At 40.1% G+C, this 17,265-nt stretch overlaps 1 protein-coding gene across 4 annotated transcripts; it reads right to left on the bottom strand.

Annotated features, from left to right (window-relative positions):
- Positions 1 to 2,734: 2,734 nt before the first annotated feature.
- On the bottom strand, positions 2,735 to 17,242 carry polr2g (RNA polymerase II subunit G). 4 transcript variants are annotated; one of them, XM_061834305.1, is made up of 8 exons: positions 16,880 to 17,238; positions 16,595 to 16,704; positions 10,602 to 10,761; positions 10,226 to 10,276; positions 10,078 to 10,143; positions 3,949 to 4,020; positions 3,450 to 3,483; positions 2,735 to 3,329 (listed from the first exon to the last, which is right to left on the bottom strand). In XM_061834305.1, the coding sequence occupies exons 1-8, from the start codon at positions 16,889 to 16,891 to the stop codon at positions 3,316 to 3,318; spliced, it is 519 nt and encodes a 172-aa protein (XP_061690289.1). In that variant the 5' UTR covers positions 16,892 to 17,238; the 3' UTR covers positions 2,735 to 3,315. The 4 variants fall into 4 exon arrangements, with proteins under 4 accessions (XP_061690289.1, XP_061690291.1, XP_061690290.1 ...); XM_061834306.1 differs by lacking the exons at positions 2,735 to 3,329; positions 3,450 to 3,483 and adding exons at positions 3,490 to 3,839; positions 13,216 to 13,274 and having other exon boundaries at positions 16,880 to 16,898; XM_061834307.1 differs by lacking the exon at positions 3,949 to 4,020 and having other exon boundaries at positions 16,880 to 17,239.
- Positions 17,243 to 17,265: the final 23 nt, after the last annotated feature.

Below are 17,265 nucleotides of genomic sequence, written 5' to 3'. Positions count from 1 at the left end.
TGTTTATACTTGTGTATAATTGTTTGAACAAATGAACGTAGCACATTCAAGCATATGGAACTTGCACCCAAGGATGAGTCAGAATTGTGGATCTCCATGATTCTTTGTGACTTCGTGACTTATTTCTTTTGACTTTTTCCATTATTTCAGACAAGGAAGCAGAGGTGTTTGGGGTGGGGCCTTAAACATATCCCCAGGTGTGGCGTCAATTAACTCACATGTCAGTTAACCTATCAGGAGCTTCCAAAGCCATAATCTCATCATCTGGGAAAAGAACCAGGAAGTGACGTTTTTTGCAGTAGCAGGTCAAGTGTTTATACCGATTGTACCGGCAAGAAATTGACCCCTCCGTGGATGTTGCGCAATCCGCGTCACTGACCAACCAGAGGCCAGAGATCTGCATAATCTCAGACTCAAATCTCAGACAACGCTGGCTGGATGGTCCACTATAGCTTCTGTTGACGTTTTATCGCGTATTTGGGTTCTTTAACAATAGATATGGTTAAACGAATTCGTCTTTGGGTTATAATATATTATATGTGGCTTCTCGGTCTTCCTCTGACTCTGGAAAGATCTCGCGCTAATATCAATGGTTTCTCCGTCGATATGCATGTAAATACCATTGAAATACCGCTCGCTGAAATACTTGAAACCCTCCTGTATGTTTTTCAACGATATTTCACTGTTAGCTAAGAATGCGAGTGAGAAATCAGCCGGTAAATCGGACAGTTTCGCTCTATTCCTTTCTTGCTGCGCCGATATTTTTCCTAATTGTTTGTCTGACGTCAGTGCACGTGGCGTGACGTCACGTGGTTAAGTGCCCTGTACAGAGGGGTCAATTAGACCTGATTTGTCGTGAAAAATGGATTGCACAGGTGCAAAGGACAAGAGCTTTGTGATTAATTTTTTTTTCCTGCATATTAGCCAAAATGCCAGCTTGTAGTATTGCTGGATTTTGCTCAAACACCCCGGAGGATGGATTCATTTTCCACATGTTTCCAAAAGACCTGATTCGTTGTGAAAAATGGATTGCACAGGTGCAAAGGACAAGAGCTTTGTGTGTTCCACATGACAGGTAGGTGGGTATAAAAACAAATTATTTTTACATTTTTTTTTTTAAAAAGATAGTTGGGGGGGGAATAATTTGTCTCAGTTTATAATACGTCAGTGTTACGTGTGAAATTAGAATAAATCCCCTTGGTCAAATGAGCAAAATATAGCAAAGCACAGGTATTGTGTTTAAGACAATTTAATCACACACAGGACAAAATAATAACAAAATAGTAGTACAAAACCAGTTTAGCGTGTAACACCAGCTAACTAGTCAAACGACAGTCACCAAACTCAAACATTATCCCCAGTGAATGTTCCAGGAAGGCAGTGTTGTGTCCGTGTACTTGTCCGAAAGCAGCAGTAATAAAAAGCTCCGTCCGCATCCGAGGACGTAATCCTTCTCTCAGAACGTAACAAAAGATCCCTGTCATAATAACTTAATAAAGTTGTTAGCTGGCTGGGAGGCCACCGACCTCCCTGTCGACCCACCTAAGCGTCAGTGGGCTCGGCAGGGAGGAGAAATAAGGGCCCCCCTGCATCTGGGCAACCCTGACGTACTTACTTCGCCTGAATATTTCATCGGGTTCTTCGTTCTCATCTCTGTCAGGGATTCTGTTATCAGTTAGAAGTGATCCACATATCGTCTAATATGGCCCCAGTCACTTCACTTGCTTCTGAGATCTGCTCTTCTTCAAAAAGAGCTTCAGTCTCAGAAGGGGCGTCAGAAAAATCTGACAATCTCTCTTGTTCATCTGCCATAGCGGGTTGCACAGCATGTTTTCTACTGCGACTGTCCCAGTGTGACATCTGCAAATGGCAATATGGCCACCACAGGGCTGTCAGTGAGATTTTCCCAACTTTGCACTTTAATAAAACGCTCTTCAATCACTTTTTCAGACTGTTATTATCATCAAAGTGAATATTATACTGTATGTAGTTTTGATAATTCCTATTTTACAATGTATATTTTGGGGTCAGTTATTTAAAGACAGTACTTTTTGTGGATGTAAACTTAGCCTCGGAGAAGAGAATACAAAATACTCTAAGAAATGTCTCAATGTGGCATTTATAAATAATTTTGGTGATCCTGAAACAGGAGAGGTTTAGTTTGAATTGACTTCAGACAGACAAAAAATGAAATGTTTTTGCACAATATATGTAAAGTTCTGGCTTCAAGTGTATATGTATATTCAGAGGTTTTGCTCAGTATTTAGTTGACACCTTTTTCAGTGAATACAGCCACGAGTCTTTTTGGAAATGATACAAGTTTTGCACACCTGGATTTGAGGATCCTCTCCAGTTCTGTCAGGTTATATGGTGAATATTGGTGGACAGCCATTTTCAGGTCTCTCCAGAGATGATCAATTGGGTTTAAGTCAGGGGTCTGGATCGGCTATTCAGGAAGTTACACAGTTTTTCTGAAGCCACTCCGTTAATTTAGCTGTGTGCTTTTGGTTGTCTTGTTGTAAGGTGAACCTTTAGCCCAATCTCAAGTCCTGAGCACTCTGGATAAAGTTTTCATCCAGGATAGTGAAAAACTGAAGGTCTTGATACTTTCTATTGTTCACTGTAAATGAACAGGAATTCTCACAATTGAATTTTAGATGAAGTAATAGCTGTCAAGCAAAAAAAAACAACATAATGTGGATAGTGTCACGTGATGAACTACCTTTCCTATATATCATATGTTGAAGAAATGATTTATATAAAATTTTGAAACCAAATATTTCAACATTGTAACCCATGTTTTCTGCCTGATACTCAGTCAAACATCCCCATGAAATTATTAAAACAATGCAGAATCATATTCACACAGTAAAGTACAAGGTTTAATATTCATCGCGTGTTATAGTGGAAAAAAAAAAAAGATGTAAACGTTTGCCCTGTGTTTCATGATGGGGAAAAAAAATCTACATTGTTGAACAAAAGATAGACCAGAAAACTAAAACTAGTTACTCATGACAGTGGTGGAAATAGAAGTAGGTTACCAATAACTGCAGTGATCCATACCTATACCAAATAAGTAAAAACAAATGAAAAAATTACACATTTGAGCGGCACAATTACAACCCCCCAAAAAAACCTCAGCACTAAATGTAAAGTGACTTACTAGTGATGATGGGAATAGAAGTGGATTGCTAATAACATGATATCATACTGATCTATTACAAAATTAAAAAATACAAAAACATTAATAAAACATTTTAATAACACCAAATTTCCACTTAAAAAACACAAAGACAACACCTCATCCAATGCAGATCAGCTCACAAGACCTAAAAAAATAAAACAAAATGCTGTGTATTCACTGTTAAGACATTTCAGATATAGGGTTTTGTAATTCATGGATTGTATTACAATCTGAAACCACTGTGACAACATGGCGTCCGACTTACCGAGATAATCGTCCATAAGAGATCCAATAGCAAACTGAAAAACACAAAATATTTTTTACTGGTTTGTACAAGGCAGCACTTTGATCAACTAGTTTGAGCATCTGCCTCATTGTTCTGCAGGCCAGGGTTGAAATCCCAGCCCCGCCTGTGTTGAGTTTGCATGTTGTCACTGTGCCTGCGTGGGTTTTCTCAGGGCATTCGGCTTTCCTCCCGCATCCCAAAACCATGCATTAATTGGAGTCTCTAAACTGCCCATAGCTGTGGATGTAAGCGCAAATGGTTGGTTGTTTCTATGTGCCATATGATTGGCTGGCGACCAGTTCAGGGTGTACCCTGCCTCCTGCCTCCTGCCCAGAGATAGCTCAGACAGTCTCCAGCATAACGCCGACCCTTATGAGGATAAATGGCTTAGAAAATGGATGAGTGGATGGTTTGCACAAACATGCAAGTTAGGGATTGCATGGTATCCTCAAACATGTTTGGGGAAAACAATACATACAATGTCATTTTTGTCGACTCTCGTTCCCACAATCTTCAGCCTGATCTCATCATCTTGCTGGATCACAATGTCCTTCAAAAACAAATTCACACAAACACACATCATCAAATATGGAAACTATGAACTGAGAGATTTCCTTCTTGAAAATATCAGGCAAATAGATTTACACACAAACTAGCAATTTAAAGAAGTCTTTCACTGCAAATGAAGCATTGCGCTGTTTACATGACAACGGCACATAATTTTGGAACCAATGTGATTTTGTAAATGAGACAGAAAATGGTAATACTTAGAAATATATATTGTGCACATATGGCGGTATGTCAGTTAAAATAAAAATGGCAGACCACTGCACTCTTGTAGCGTTTATTTTCGTAATGCTTCTCCAGTAAAGTGCACGTTTACTATGTGGGTGGGGTTGTTTAAACCCCCGCACCTGACAATTTTTCAATCCGCCCAACCCCCATTTCCAATTTTCAGTGGAATCACCCACCCCCGCATTTACAACCCCCCCTCCCCCAATCAGTCAATGTCAAGCGGCGGGGGGTTCAACTTTAAAAAGGGGGCCGTGCTCAAAGAACTTTGAAAACCACTGGCCTAAGGTAACATGGTTGCACAACCTTTGGAAGATCTGAAACATTTTCGTTCGCTCGAAATACTTCTGTGAGGGATGCAAAGTTTTTAAGTGCTTTAATGTCCTTTTGGTTCAACAAAACAAGTAGTTTCCAAGGTACAGGGGTTTCTAAAATCTCTCATTTATGTACACAAAAACTCAGGAAGTCACCCTTTTTGGAGCAAACATTTATGTTCATTTTAAGAACACTGTCACCTCCGGCCACATCATCCTTACACCTCACTCACCATCTGTGACCTCCCAACTGATCTATTTTACAATATGCTGTATAGAGTCTTACAGTAATAATGGTGCAAGTTAGAGCGAAAACCTGATAGACAAAGACAGATATTGCGTGTTTGAGGTACAAACCCAATTCCAACAATGTCGGGATCTTGTTAAATATATAAAAAATTGAATACAATGATTTGTAAATCATTTTCAACCTATATTTGATTGAATACACTACATTGGTAATTGATACTTGGTTTTTAGCAAATAATCATTACCTTTGAATTTTATGGCTGCATGATATTACAAAAAAACTGGGATAAGTGGCAAAAAAGTAAGTTGAGGAATCCTCATCAAACACCTGATGGGAACGTCCCACAGGTGAGCAGGCTAATTGACCCCTCCGTAGAAATTGCGTCATCCGCGTTGCTGACCAATCAGAGGCCAGAGATCTGCATAAACCACGCCCCTTTTTTGCACCCGCCGTTCCCTCAGACAACGTTGCATGGTCCAGTATAGCTTTTGTTAGCATTTTATCGCGTATTTGGGTTCTTTAACAATAGATATGGTTAAGAAGTGTAGTCACAGACTTTGTAATAGTGACAGGTATCCTGAAAGGCTAGTTGGTGGAGTTCAATTCGTACCCTTTCCAAAACCGAAGACCCAGTACGAAAAATGTCTTCGATGGATCAAACTTTGTGGAAGACCGCATCATCAACTGAATCCATCTAAAATCAACCGGCACAGAAGACAGAGTACGAAAAATGTCTTCGATGGATCAAACTTCGTGGAAGACCGCATGATCAACTGAATCCATCAACCGGAACAGATATGTTTGCACGAAGGTAAGCCCTATATTTGATTTTCAATACATGTCTCATATAAATGAATTAGCAGTTCTTCGCTTGCATAACATAGCTACATATAAATGAATTAGCAGTTCTTCGCTTGCATAACATAGCTACGTGTGAATGATTGACACACATGATCTGTGTTGAGCGATATTTTGCGATGATCTGACTGCACAAACGTGTCTCTGTTCCGCGCTCCCAAGCTAAGCTAAACCGGACTTTGTTTGCACGAAGGTACGCCCTATATTTGATTTTCAATACATGTCTCATATAAATGAATTAGCAGTTCTTCGCTTGCATAACATAGCTACGTGTGAATGATTGACACACTTGATCTGTGTTGAGCGATATTTTGCGATGATCTGACTGCACAAACGTCTCTGTTCGACGGCTCCCGAGGTAAGCTAAACCGGACTAGCGAGTCCTAAAAGCCTTCGACGTGCACCGAGACACCAAGACTGAATGAAGGATGTTTGAGGACACTATAAAGTAGTGATTGTCGTACTCGGTCGGGACTTACGTAGGTTCGGCACTAATTCAAGAATAATTATTGAGAGGAGTGCGTGACGTTACATAAAGAAAACGAGAGAAACAACTCGTAAATCATGCCTCGCCTTCTTCTTTTCCTTCATACGGCGGTTCACAAACGGCTATAAGGATACACATACAGATTCTGCACACAAGTGTGATAGGTAACACGAAAATAGGAAACCGTCAATGACGAATTCGTCTTTGGGTTATAATGTATTAAATTATGTGGCTTCTCGGTCTTCCTCTGACTCCGGAAAGATCTCGCGCTAATATCAATGGTTTCTCCGTCGATATGCATGTAAATACCATTGAAATACCCCTCACTGAAATACTTGAAGCCGGCTGTCTGCTTTTCAACGATATTTCACTATTCGCTAAGAATGCGAGTGAGAAATCAGCTGGTAAATCGGACAATTTCGCTCTAGTCTTTTCTTCCTGCGCCGCCATTTTTGCTAATTGTTTGTCTGAGGTTAGCACACGTGGGGTGACGTAACTTCAGGAGGCGTGGTTAAGTGCCCTGTACGGAGGGGTCAATTGGGAACAGGTGGGGGCCATGATTGGGTATAAAAGAAGCTTCCCTGATTTGCTGAGTCAAGAAAAGATGGGGTGAGGTTCACCTCTCAAGCAAGTGAGAAAATAGTTTGAGATGTTACAATTACAAGTAATTTAGGGATTTCATCATCTATAGTCCATAAGAGGCCCCGCAGCTCAGTGGTTAGAGCACTGGTTTGGTAAACCAGGGGTTGTGGGTTCGCATCCCACTGGGGCCTCCACTCCCTGAGAAGGGTCGCGTCAGGAAGGGCATCCGGCGTAAAAATTGTGCCAAACATATATGTGCGTTCATTTGAGATGACACGCTGTGGGGACCCCGAAAGGGACAAGCCGAAAGAAACTTCCATCATCTATAGTCCATAATGAGGTGGCACGGTGGTGCAGTTCTCACAATTCTGAGGACCTAGGTTCAATCCCAGTCACGCCTGTGTGGAGTTTGCATGTTCTTCCCGTGCCTGCGTGGGTTTTCTCCGGGCACTCCGGTTTCCTCCCACATCCCAAAAACATGTAACATTGAATGGACACTCTAAATTGCCCCTAGGTGAGTGGGGCTCTTTGTCTTAATGTGCCCTGTGATTGGCTGGCAACCAGTTCAGGGTGTACCCTGCCTCCTGCCTGTTGACAGCTGGGATTGGCAATTGGCAACAGCACTTCCTGTGATACTTGTGAGGATAAGTAGCAAAGAAAATGGATGGATAGTCCATAATGACATTAAAAGGTTCAGAGCATTTTGAGAAATCACTGCATGTAACCATATAGGTCACATAGAACTCCTGTGACCTTCGATCCCTCAGGCAGCGCTGCATCAAACTCTGACATCAATGTGCAAAGGATATTGCCACACGGGCTTAAGAATACTTCAGAAAACCAATGTGAGTAAATACATTACCCTGCTACATCCATAGGTGCAACTGAAAACTCAACTACATTTATTAACAACATCCAGAAATGCCCCTGGCTTCTCTGAGCCCAAGCTCATCCAAGACAGACTAATGCAAGGTGGAAAAATGTTTTGTGGTCCGACGAGTCCACATTTTAAATTTCTTTTTAAATTGTGGACGTCGTGTCCTTCGGGCCAAAGATGAAAAGAACTATCTGGACTGTTTTGGACACAAAGCATAAAAGCCGGCATTTGTGATGGTATGGGGCTATGTTAGCCAATGGCTTGGGTAACCTACACATCTGTGACGGCACCATTAATGCTGAAAGGTACATACATATTTTGGATAAACAGATGCTGCCATCCAATTAAAGTCTTTTTCATGATGTCCTGCTTATGTCAGCAAGACAATGCCAAACCACAATCTGCATGTATTACAATAGCATGCCTTCACAATAAAAGAATGCTGGTACTTTGATGGCCTGCCTGCAGTCCAAACCTCTCTCCATTGAAAATATGTGGCACATTATGAAGCTGTAGCTGTACATCAACTGGGAATGAGAAAACATTCCGCCTACAAAGCAACAATTAGTGTCTTCAGTTCCCAAACGTTAGTTGAATGTTGTTAAAGTGAAGAAAATAAGTATTTGAACACCGTGCTATATTGCAAGTTCTCTCACTTAGAAATCATGGAGGGGTCTGAAATTTCATTGTAGGTGCGTGTCCACTGAGAGAGAGATAATCCAAAAAGAAAAATCCGGAAATCACAATGTTTTTTTTTTTTTCACAATATATTTGTGACACAGCTGCAAATAAGTATTTGAACACGTGTCTATCAGCTAGAATTCTGACCCTCAAAGACCTGTTAGTCCGCCTTTAAAACCCCACCTCCACTCAATGCATTATCCTGAGTATGATGCACCTGGGGAAGGTCGTTAGCTGCATAAAGACACCTGTCCACCCCATACAATTAGTAAGACTCAAACTTGTAACATGAATGAAAGAAGTGGGACACAGAGGACTGATAAAAGGAGAAAATAATACTTTGCGATGTAGGGCAAAGGTAAATGTGGTGAATATTTCCTACAAACACAAATGTCTCTTGTTCTTTGTTCTTGTTACTTTGTGGATCTTTGTTCTGAATTTCGTATCAGGACAGCACCGACTAACGGAGAAAAATTCCTTGCGTGTTATTACTCGCCAATAAACCCGAGTCTGATGAGGAAATATGATTTGCATATTTAAATGTGGGTGTAGCCAGGAAGGGTTCACCTACTACACCGTGTGCTAATTTCCACGTTGATTGGGATGTACAAAGGAAATGTGTACTAATGTTCATAAATCTGGATATTTTTGTGCATACGACGTTTTCCGCATTTGAGCATACGCCATGTTTCAATAGAAAATCTATTCATGTATTTGGATATCTTTTTTTAAGTTCTCCCCAGGTGTTCCTTGGCTAGTATATTTACTAGTATATTTCCCCCATCCATCCATTTTCTGAGCCGCTTATCCTCACGAGGGTTGCGGGATTGCTGAAGCCTATCCCAGCTGTCATCGAGCAGGAGGTGGGGTACACCCTAATGTAGTTGACAGCCAATTGCAGGGCACATTGAGACAGACAACATTCGCAATCACAATCACACCTAGGGGCAATTTAGAGTCTCCAATTAATACATGTTTTTGGGATGTGGAAGGAAACTGGAGAGCCGGGTGAAAAACACATAGGCATGGTGAGAACATGCAAACTCTACACAAGTGGGGCCGGGATTTTAACCCCGGTTCTCAGAACAGCCCCACAACTGTGCCAACAGAAGTATATTTAGTAAAAAAAATAAAAAATTATATATATATTAGCCACTGTATGTTGGTTGGCATTAACAAACAAAAAGTTTCAGAAAAATTAAACAAGTGAAATTGGATAATTTCCCTTGGCAAAACTCTTATGGTATGGTACTCTTTTACCCATGGCACATTTTTAAAAAAATAACTTCAAAGCAAAATATGCAAAAGACATTTGATTTTTTGAGGCACTATGAACAAATATTAAAGTGTGTCCTGACAAGTTTCCAATATCCCACCCAGAGCACCAGACAGAGAGATATAAGCCTGAAACTAAGGGTGACAACGGTAGAGTTAGTCATTTTTGAGTTCATGAGGAGAACAACTTCTTGAAGCAGTGCAGAGGAATTTGTTAATATTTTGCAACTGGCTCGAATGAGGAAAACCCAAGAATGACCTTTGCGTTCTACCACAATTTTTTGGGGCGGAGATCTACCACAATCTTTTCAAATTTCATATTCATTATGGAATGGTTACGATAAACCACACATTTTTTTCCCTGCAACGTGTTGAGAACAAGTGAAAGAACTGCCAAATCAGGTCTGGTAGGAAAAAAAAGTACTGTAATTCTTTTATTGCACCCTTGGGAAGCCACTGTCGCAATATATTTTTGTCACAACATATTTTACCTCGTCAACTGTCTTATAACATGGTGGGTTAGAGTTGGGATCAAACTCCATTTCTGAAGGGATTGACTGCAAAAAGAAACATGTGTTTAGAGAGTGGATAGGACACTGGTGTGAAAATGGTAACAAGTAAAAGTGAAAGCTGACTTACGTGACGGGAGATGAAACAAGACATGGGTCCAATTTCTGTGAACAAACCGACCTGCAGAACCGGAGGAAAAAACAAACCGCGCTCATTACGAAAACGGAACCAAACTTGAGCATGAGATGTGGGACAAACACAAAAGTGAATGTCTTGTTTTGTCAACCTTTGTTCTATACTTCAGTAAAGAGAGTCATCACAAAACAAAACCTAACCTTTATAGATAATTAACTACTTTCATGACAAAATATATGGTATATTACACTAAAACCCAAGGACTGTACTACTCAAAAAGCACAGTTTTTGGTTTAGGCCAATGTGGTAAAAAGTAAGGTTACAATTTAATGAATGACACCATTAAGAATTTGAACCGATTAAATCATACCTTGTTAACCTGAGTCACAACAGCATCCACCACCTCCCCTTTAAATGGCCGAAACACAATTGCCTTGTACTTGACTGGATACAAAACAAACCCTCTGCCTGATTGGATTACTCCTGCCCCGATGTTGTCAATGGTAGTGACTGCGATGACAAAGCCATACCTGAAAGAGAAGCATAAGCAAAGGGTCGATTGGTAGCGTCGTTAGACTATTATGTAGCTGGTGTGGGATTAATTCTCACTCAATGTCCCATTTACTATTGTCCCACAACTGACTGGGAACCAGTATGTTAGGGAAAGCATTTTTGTTGACTGATGCTGCAATTAATGCAAAATAATACACTTTGTGCCTGATTTACTAAGATCCCCAAAGCAGGCACTAAATTCTGTGTTTACAGTAACAGACAGCAAGAGTGGGAAATAATTCCACCAAAAAGCTTTAAAGTGGCACTCAACAGAAATACATTAAAGCTCCACTGACATGAAATGCATGATTTTAGTACGTTTTTAATCATAATAATTGAAAAAAAAAGCACCCAGAATGGAGCCATCTGTTTATTCACCACAAAACGTGATTTTGACGAATATGGATTGCTGTAACTGAAAATCCTCTTGAGGGATTTGTTTTGGAGAAAAAGCAGGAAATGGCGTTATCAGCAGGCGCACATTCAGGTGGTCTCATGCGTTCATACTAGTTTTACCTGCTGGAAGGTACAGTGAAGAAAATAAGTATTTTAACACGTTGCTATATTGCAAGTTCTCCCACTTAGAAATCATGGAGGGGTCTGAAATTTTAATCTTAGGGGCATGTCCACTGTGAGAGAGATAGGAATTCAAGTGGAGGAATTTTCTTATTCTTCCCATATTCAAAAAACATCCCATCCAGGTGTAATTCAACCATATATGTTCGAACTGGAGTTGACGAATGTAACACAAGGAAAGGATTCGGCGAGACCTGATGAGGTTGACGTGGAACTTTGCACCCAAAACACAGACTGGTAGGTGCCTCAAGAAATCTACGTACACCTTGTTGACAGAATAATCTAATTTAAACATTTTTAAACATCTGATGCTGCTTGCCCATAACAGTGAGTCGTTTGTTGTTGTTGTACTAGTGACTGAGTCGGTGTCGTTCTGCGTTTAAAGATTTAACCCATATTTTAAATAATGCACCTAACACATGAGAGGACACACTGCTGTAGTCGAATTTTAGGCAGACCTCAGCATCAACTGCACACTAACTTTATACAGTGTCCAAATATGCTCAATCTAATTGACATTTCGAACAAAATCTTGAGACTGACTTTGACGCCAATTTATTTCATTTCTGTTGTGTTGAGAATTTTTTAAATATTTTTTTAATGAAATTTTAGCTGCATTTGTATGATAGACAAATAAAATAAATTTCCTCTGGATTAGACCATTAACTCAGGTGTGTAAAAACTTGTTCCATGATTCCTCAAAAGACTCATGGCTTTATTAGCGCAAATCGGTGTTTCTACTAAATACTATACATCAGAATAGTTGTGACTGTGATATTTCAGTTTTTTTCCACTATTAATTTTTCGATATGGGGAGCTGTGTGTACATTTAAGTATTAAAAAAAAAAGAGATTTTAGGAAATGGCTGCAATATAACAAAGATTGAAAAATTTAAGGGGGTGTGAATACATTATCCACGTACTGTGAGCTGAAGAGGATTCACTAGTCACTCATATTTGAAAAATCTACGGGTGTTGTCAGTCATACCCAGGAGATATAAAGTTACAGGGGTGGTCCACCAGTCCTGCACACAGATATAATGTTGTGTGTGTGTGTTCTGTTTGTAATTATGAGTATCCCCTTTTAAGAGCGGAGGGGGGTGGTGTCAGGTAAACTAGGACGTAGAAGTAGGCACCGTGTGCTCCCGTGTTTAAAAACCAAAAAAAAAAAAAAAAAAGACTTCAGGTTGTGTTTCACTGCGCTGGATTGGTTTTCATGTGTGCTGAGAATGTGCGATAAGTGCGCTATTGCAGTGGCGCAACTTAGCGGGAACACTGGTCAAGACTACACAAAATAAGTGACGTCTTTCAATATCTATGTATTTCTACTCGTAACAAATTTTACACACGTGATTTTCCGTGGCCGACTGTGTAGATTTGTGAGTGCAATGGCGCGCGGGCGCATTCGCTCCCATCAAATTACAGTGACTGGATTCACAAATCACTGTATTCTGTTTTTATTTACATAACACCCCAACTTCATTCGAATTGTCCTTGAACCACTTAAACTGTACTGTCTTGCGCTGTCACCATGATGGGAGGGGAAAAAAACATGATTATCTATTTTGCTTGGAAGATTTTCACAGTTAAATCATGTATCTACTCTTTACATTACCCTTTTACACCTGTTATCAATTCTGAAAGTCTTGGTAGGTCATATGTACCTCGCATACTATCACCAAGCCATTTTTGGGCACCACAAGTATCCTTCATGTTCTAAAAATAGTGCAAAAGTGAGGAGTGTTGTAGAGGTGAGCATTTTAAAATAAAAACTTGATAGAAAAATGTGTTCTTAATTATTCACAAAAATGCAAAAAACAAAACTGCATTAATTTACAGATGGAATTCTGGTTGTACCTGGTTAATAGATTAGCTTCATCATCAGTTTGCATGAGGAATCAAGTTTGTGCCCGTTTCTGCAGGTGCAAACAAACCCTTAGTAAATCAAGCTTATGTGTATATAATTTTCAAACAATGGTAAAAATGTATTACAGCAGGGGTCGGGAACCATTTAGGCTGAGATCCATAAATGCCAAATATTTTAAAACGTAATTCCAAAAGAGTCTTAAAATATTTTAAAAAGTAAATGCGTGTATTTTTGCATTTTATGAACGATCCACACGTTAGCCAACCAGGTTGCCAATCTTAAAACAGGTATACTGAGGCAACAAGATTTTTTAAAGAAAGCAACCAAAGAGAATAGTGCAGCAGTTGAAGTTAGCTACGTGGTCAGTGAGATGATTGCTAAAGCACGAAAGCCATTCAGAGAAGGTGAATGTCAAAAAGTGCATGTTACAGGCTACAAATAGTCTGTCCAGAAAAGAAAGGTTTGTTTAGCAACATCAGCCTTTCTGAAAACAATGAGGTAGAGCCCATTTCTGACATGTCAAGTGACAATTATGATCAATTGTGTGAGAAACCAAAAGTTTCAGTGTATATTCAATCGCTCTTCATGAAACCACAGACATCACAGACAATGCCCAGCTCGCAATATATGTCCTTGGTAGTGATGACAATTTTGAAACAATCTGGAGGAGTTGCTCACAGTATTTCCAATGCATGGTCAGACCACCACTCAGGAGATATTTCACCAGCTGCGTGATGCCATTGAGAATGCCAGTTTGCAATTGAAGAGGTTTGTTGGAATAACAACTGATGAAGCACCTTCAATGACAGGGAGAAAAAATGGACGGGTGGCACTTGTTCAAAAGAAACTGGAAGGGGAGGCTGTGGAAGAGGCCATAGGTCTTTGCAGCAGATGCCTGAAGTTTGACTATGTGATGACTGTCGTTGTGAAATGCATCAACCAAATCAGATCCAGGGGCTTAAGCACAGAAGGTTCCGTGCTTTTTTAGAGGAAATGGAGTCAGAATATGGAGATGTGCTCTACTTCACCAAAGTACGTTGGCTCCGCTGGGGAAACGTATTGAAAATATTTTTTTCAGTAGAGAGCAGAAGTGAAAGCCTTCATGGAGAAGTATGGGGTGGCTGTTTCTGTGCCAAGGGATCCCAAATGGCACATGGACTTAGCTTTTTTTTTTTTTTTTTTTTTTTTAATCTCATATGAGCTTAATGTACTGAAGAAGAAGTTACAAGGAGAGGGGAAACTTGTCAGTGCTGCCTGTGACAACGTGAGGGCATTCAGCACCAAGCTTGTGTTTGGAAAGCCCAGGTCTCTCAGACGAGGCCATTTTGAAGCTGTAGGGGGAATTTGATTACAGATTTGGAGACTTCAAGACGCAGACAGCCACATTTCAAATTTTTGCAGACCCATTCTAATTCGATGTGCAAGATGCCCCTCCTGTGCTTCAAATGGAACTCATTGACCTGCAGTGCAACTCTGAACTCAAAGCCAAGTTCAGAGAGGTAAGTGGAGAAGCAGACAATCGTGGGCAATTGGGCTATGTGAGAAGAAGCGCTGCCAGGTTTCTACCAGCAAGAAGTAGGCAAGAGAAGCCATGTTCAGAACAGTTCATATTCAATGTTCAATTCATGTTCAGAAAGTTAAAGGTTAAAGAATTATTTTTATTTATTTTCATGTTAAGAAAATAAAGATATTTGAGAACATTGGAATGTTTTTAATCAGAGCTTCTCTTGTACAAATCCTGATGCGGCCCAGCGTCACCCAAACTCTGCCAACACAGCCCCCAGTTAAATTGAGTTTGAGACCCCCGTTGTATACAGTATGTCATTATGGGGGCTCTGAGAGCCATATGCAACCAACAAAAGAGCCGGGTATGGCTCGTGAGCCATTGGCTCCCGACCCCTGTATTATAGTATTTTGGAAATCCCATTGTTGAAAAAACAGTATGCTCTTCCACCCATCCATCCATTTTCTTTAGTGCTCGTCTCTATTACTGTTGTGGGTGAGCTAGCCTATCCAAGTTGACTTTGGGCAAAAGGCATGCTACACCCTAGACTGGTTGGTAGTCAATTGCAGGACACATATAGACAAAAACATTAGCACTCAAATTCACACCAGTGAATGAGTTACTTGAGTCTTCAGTTAACCTAAAATTGTGTTTTTTGGAATGTGTGAGGAAGTTGTTATTACACAAGTAAAGACAGCATAGTGGATACCTTCTTAAGACTCAACTAACTCATTCACTGGTGTGAATTTCAGTGCTCAGTTTTCTGTGTATGAATGTGTCCTGCAATTGACTACTCAACTATTTGTTGAATCTTCAGTTCCCCTAAAATGGTGTTTATTGGAATGTGTGACGAAGCTCCACTTTGCTGTCTTTGCTTGTTTGATACCAGCTTCCTCACGCTTTCCAAAAAACACCATTTTAGGTGAACGGAAGACTCAACTAACTCATTCACTGGTGAGAATTTGAGTGCTCATGTGTATGAATGTGTCGTGCAATTGACTACTCAACTATTAGTTGAGTCTTCAGTTCACCTAAAATTGTGTTGTTGGTTTTTTTTGAGTGTGTGAGGACAACGGTATCCCCTGTGCTGTCTTTGCTTGTTTAAAAGACAACTAACTTGTTGACTGGTGTGAATTTGAGTGCTCATATTTCTCTGTCTAAATGTGTTCTGCATTTGAATACCAACCAGTCTAGGGTGGAAGATACTTTTTGCCTTAAGTCAACTTGGATAGGCTAGTTCACTCACAAAAGTAATAGAAAAAAAGTGTGGTTGTGTGGGTTTTCTCCAAGTATTCCTGCTTTCTGCCACGTTCCAATAGCATGTGTTTTAGTTGATGACTCAAAGTTGTCCATTGGTGTGTTTTCTGGAATAGTTTGTCTATTTTTGCCCTGAGATTGTCTAGTTACCAACCCAGGGTGGACCAACATTTCTCCAAAAGCAAGCTCCGATAGGCTCCAGTTGACCCACACCCGTCTGAGGATATGTGGATAGAAAATAAAGTCGGGATTTTTCATCTCCGCCATAGACAATGGAAACTGGTCAATTGCCTATCCCTAATCAAAATAGTTTGGTATTGTTTGAGCTAACTGTCAAAATAGAATTGCCAAGTTGGTAGAAATATTTTTTTTAAAACACAATGTAGTTTCTTCTATTTTCCACAGTGTAGACCTGCATCTTGTGAAACTAGGAGTCGTTACTGTTACTTTGATTACCTAATCCTGCTACATTTGGCGTTTGGTGATTATTCGTGTGAAACGTATTAAAAAAAAAAAAAAAAGACGATCGAGACTTCACATGAGCGGGACCCAAATTAGACCAGACCCGACTAACGTGGTCGTTTACGGAATGCACAATGTGTACTTACTTTCCGGTGCATGTACCCTCCACTTCAGTAAAAAGCTTCTGCTTCACGGTATTTAAGAGGTTGGGACCGAAGTATCTCGGGTGAAGTAAAATTTCATGTTCCAGTGATATCTGTGAACATAAAATGGCAGCACAATAAAAGTCAAATTTGACTTTGGCCTGTAATGGCGCATTTTCGGATTATTGAGGTATACATGATTTTTCCTATTCACCAAACACTGACCAGCAATGAATGACAAAGGTCATCCATTGAAAGATTTAAAATGTGAATAAGACCCACACTTACATGGTAAAACATTTCTCCCCTTTATGTGTTCACTCAGTTCTCCGAGAAGGTACTAGTTATAAACATGACATAAGAAAGTTGCCCGTAAAATGTACAAAGACTAATGCAATGCTATTCGCTATCTATTTACAACTGTCGACGTTAAGGCAGTTCAACTTCCGTTTTTTCCCCCTGCATTTAGCCTTCCAGGTGTCGTAAACTATTTTGCAGCAGGTGACGTGAAAAGGACAATTCCCAAATGTATGTCCAACTAATGTTTCCAAAATAAGAATGATTTTTCTGCAGTGCTTTTAGGACAACAAATGGGATATTCTGGCCAACTACTGTATATTTGTTAAAACTGTAGACTCTCGACCCCTAGCGGGCGAAGAAATATATCAGCAAAA

Source organism: Syngnathoides biaculeatus, chromosome 11 (assembly GCF_019802595.1).
Source record: "Syngnathoides biaculeatus isolate LvHL_M chromosome 11, ASM1980259v1, whole genome shotgun sequence".
NCBI classification, from domain to species: Eukaryota; Metazoa; Chordata; class Actinopteri; order Syngnathiformes; family Syngnathidae; genus Syngnathoides; species Syngnathoides biaculeatus.
This window is presented reverse-complemented; position numbering and strand designations above follow the sequence as displayed.

What these genes read in the sequence shown, in the direction of transcription:
- polr2g (XM_061834304.1), bottom strand. An exon ending in GAGGGTACATGCACCGGAAA is followed by an intron (nt 10,762 to 16,594) that starts GTAAGTACACAT and finishes CTTCTCTTTCAG; the next exon opens with GTATGGCTTTGTCATCGCAG. An exon ending in TTGTGACTCAGGTTAACAAG is followed by an intron (nt 10,277 to 10,601) that starts GTATGATTTAAT and finishes CCGGTTCTGCAG; the next exon opens with GTCGGTTTGTTCACAGAAAT.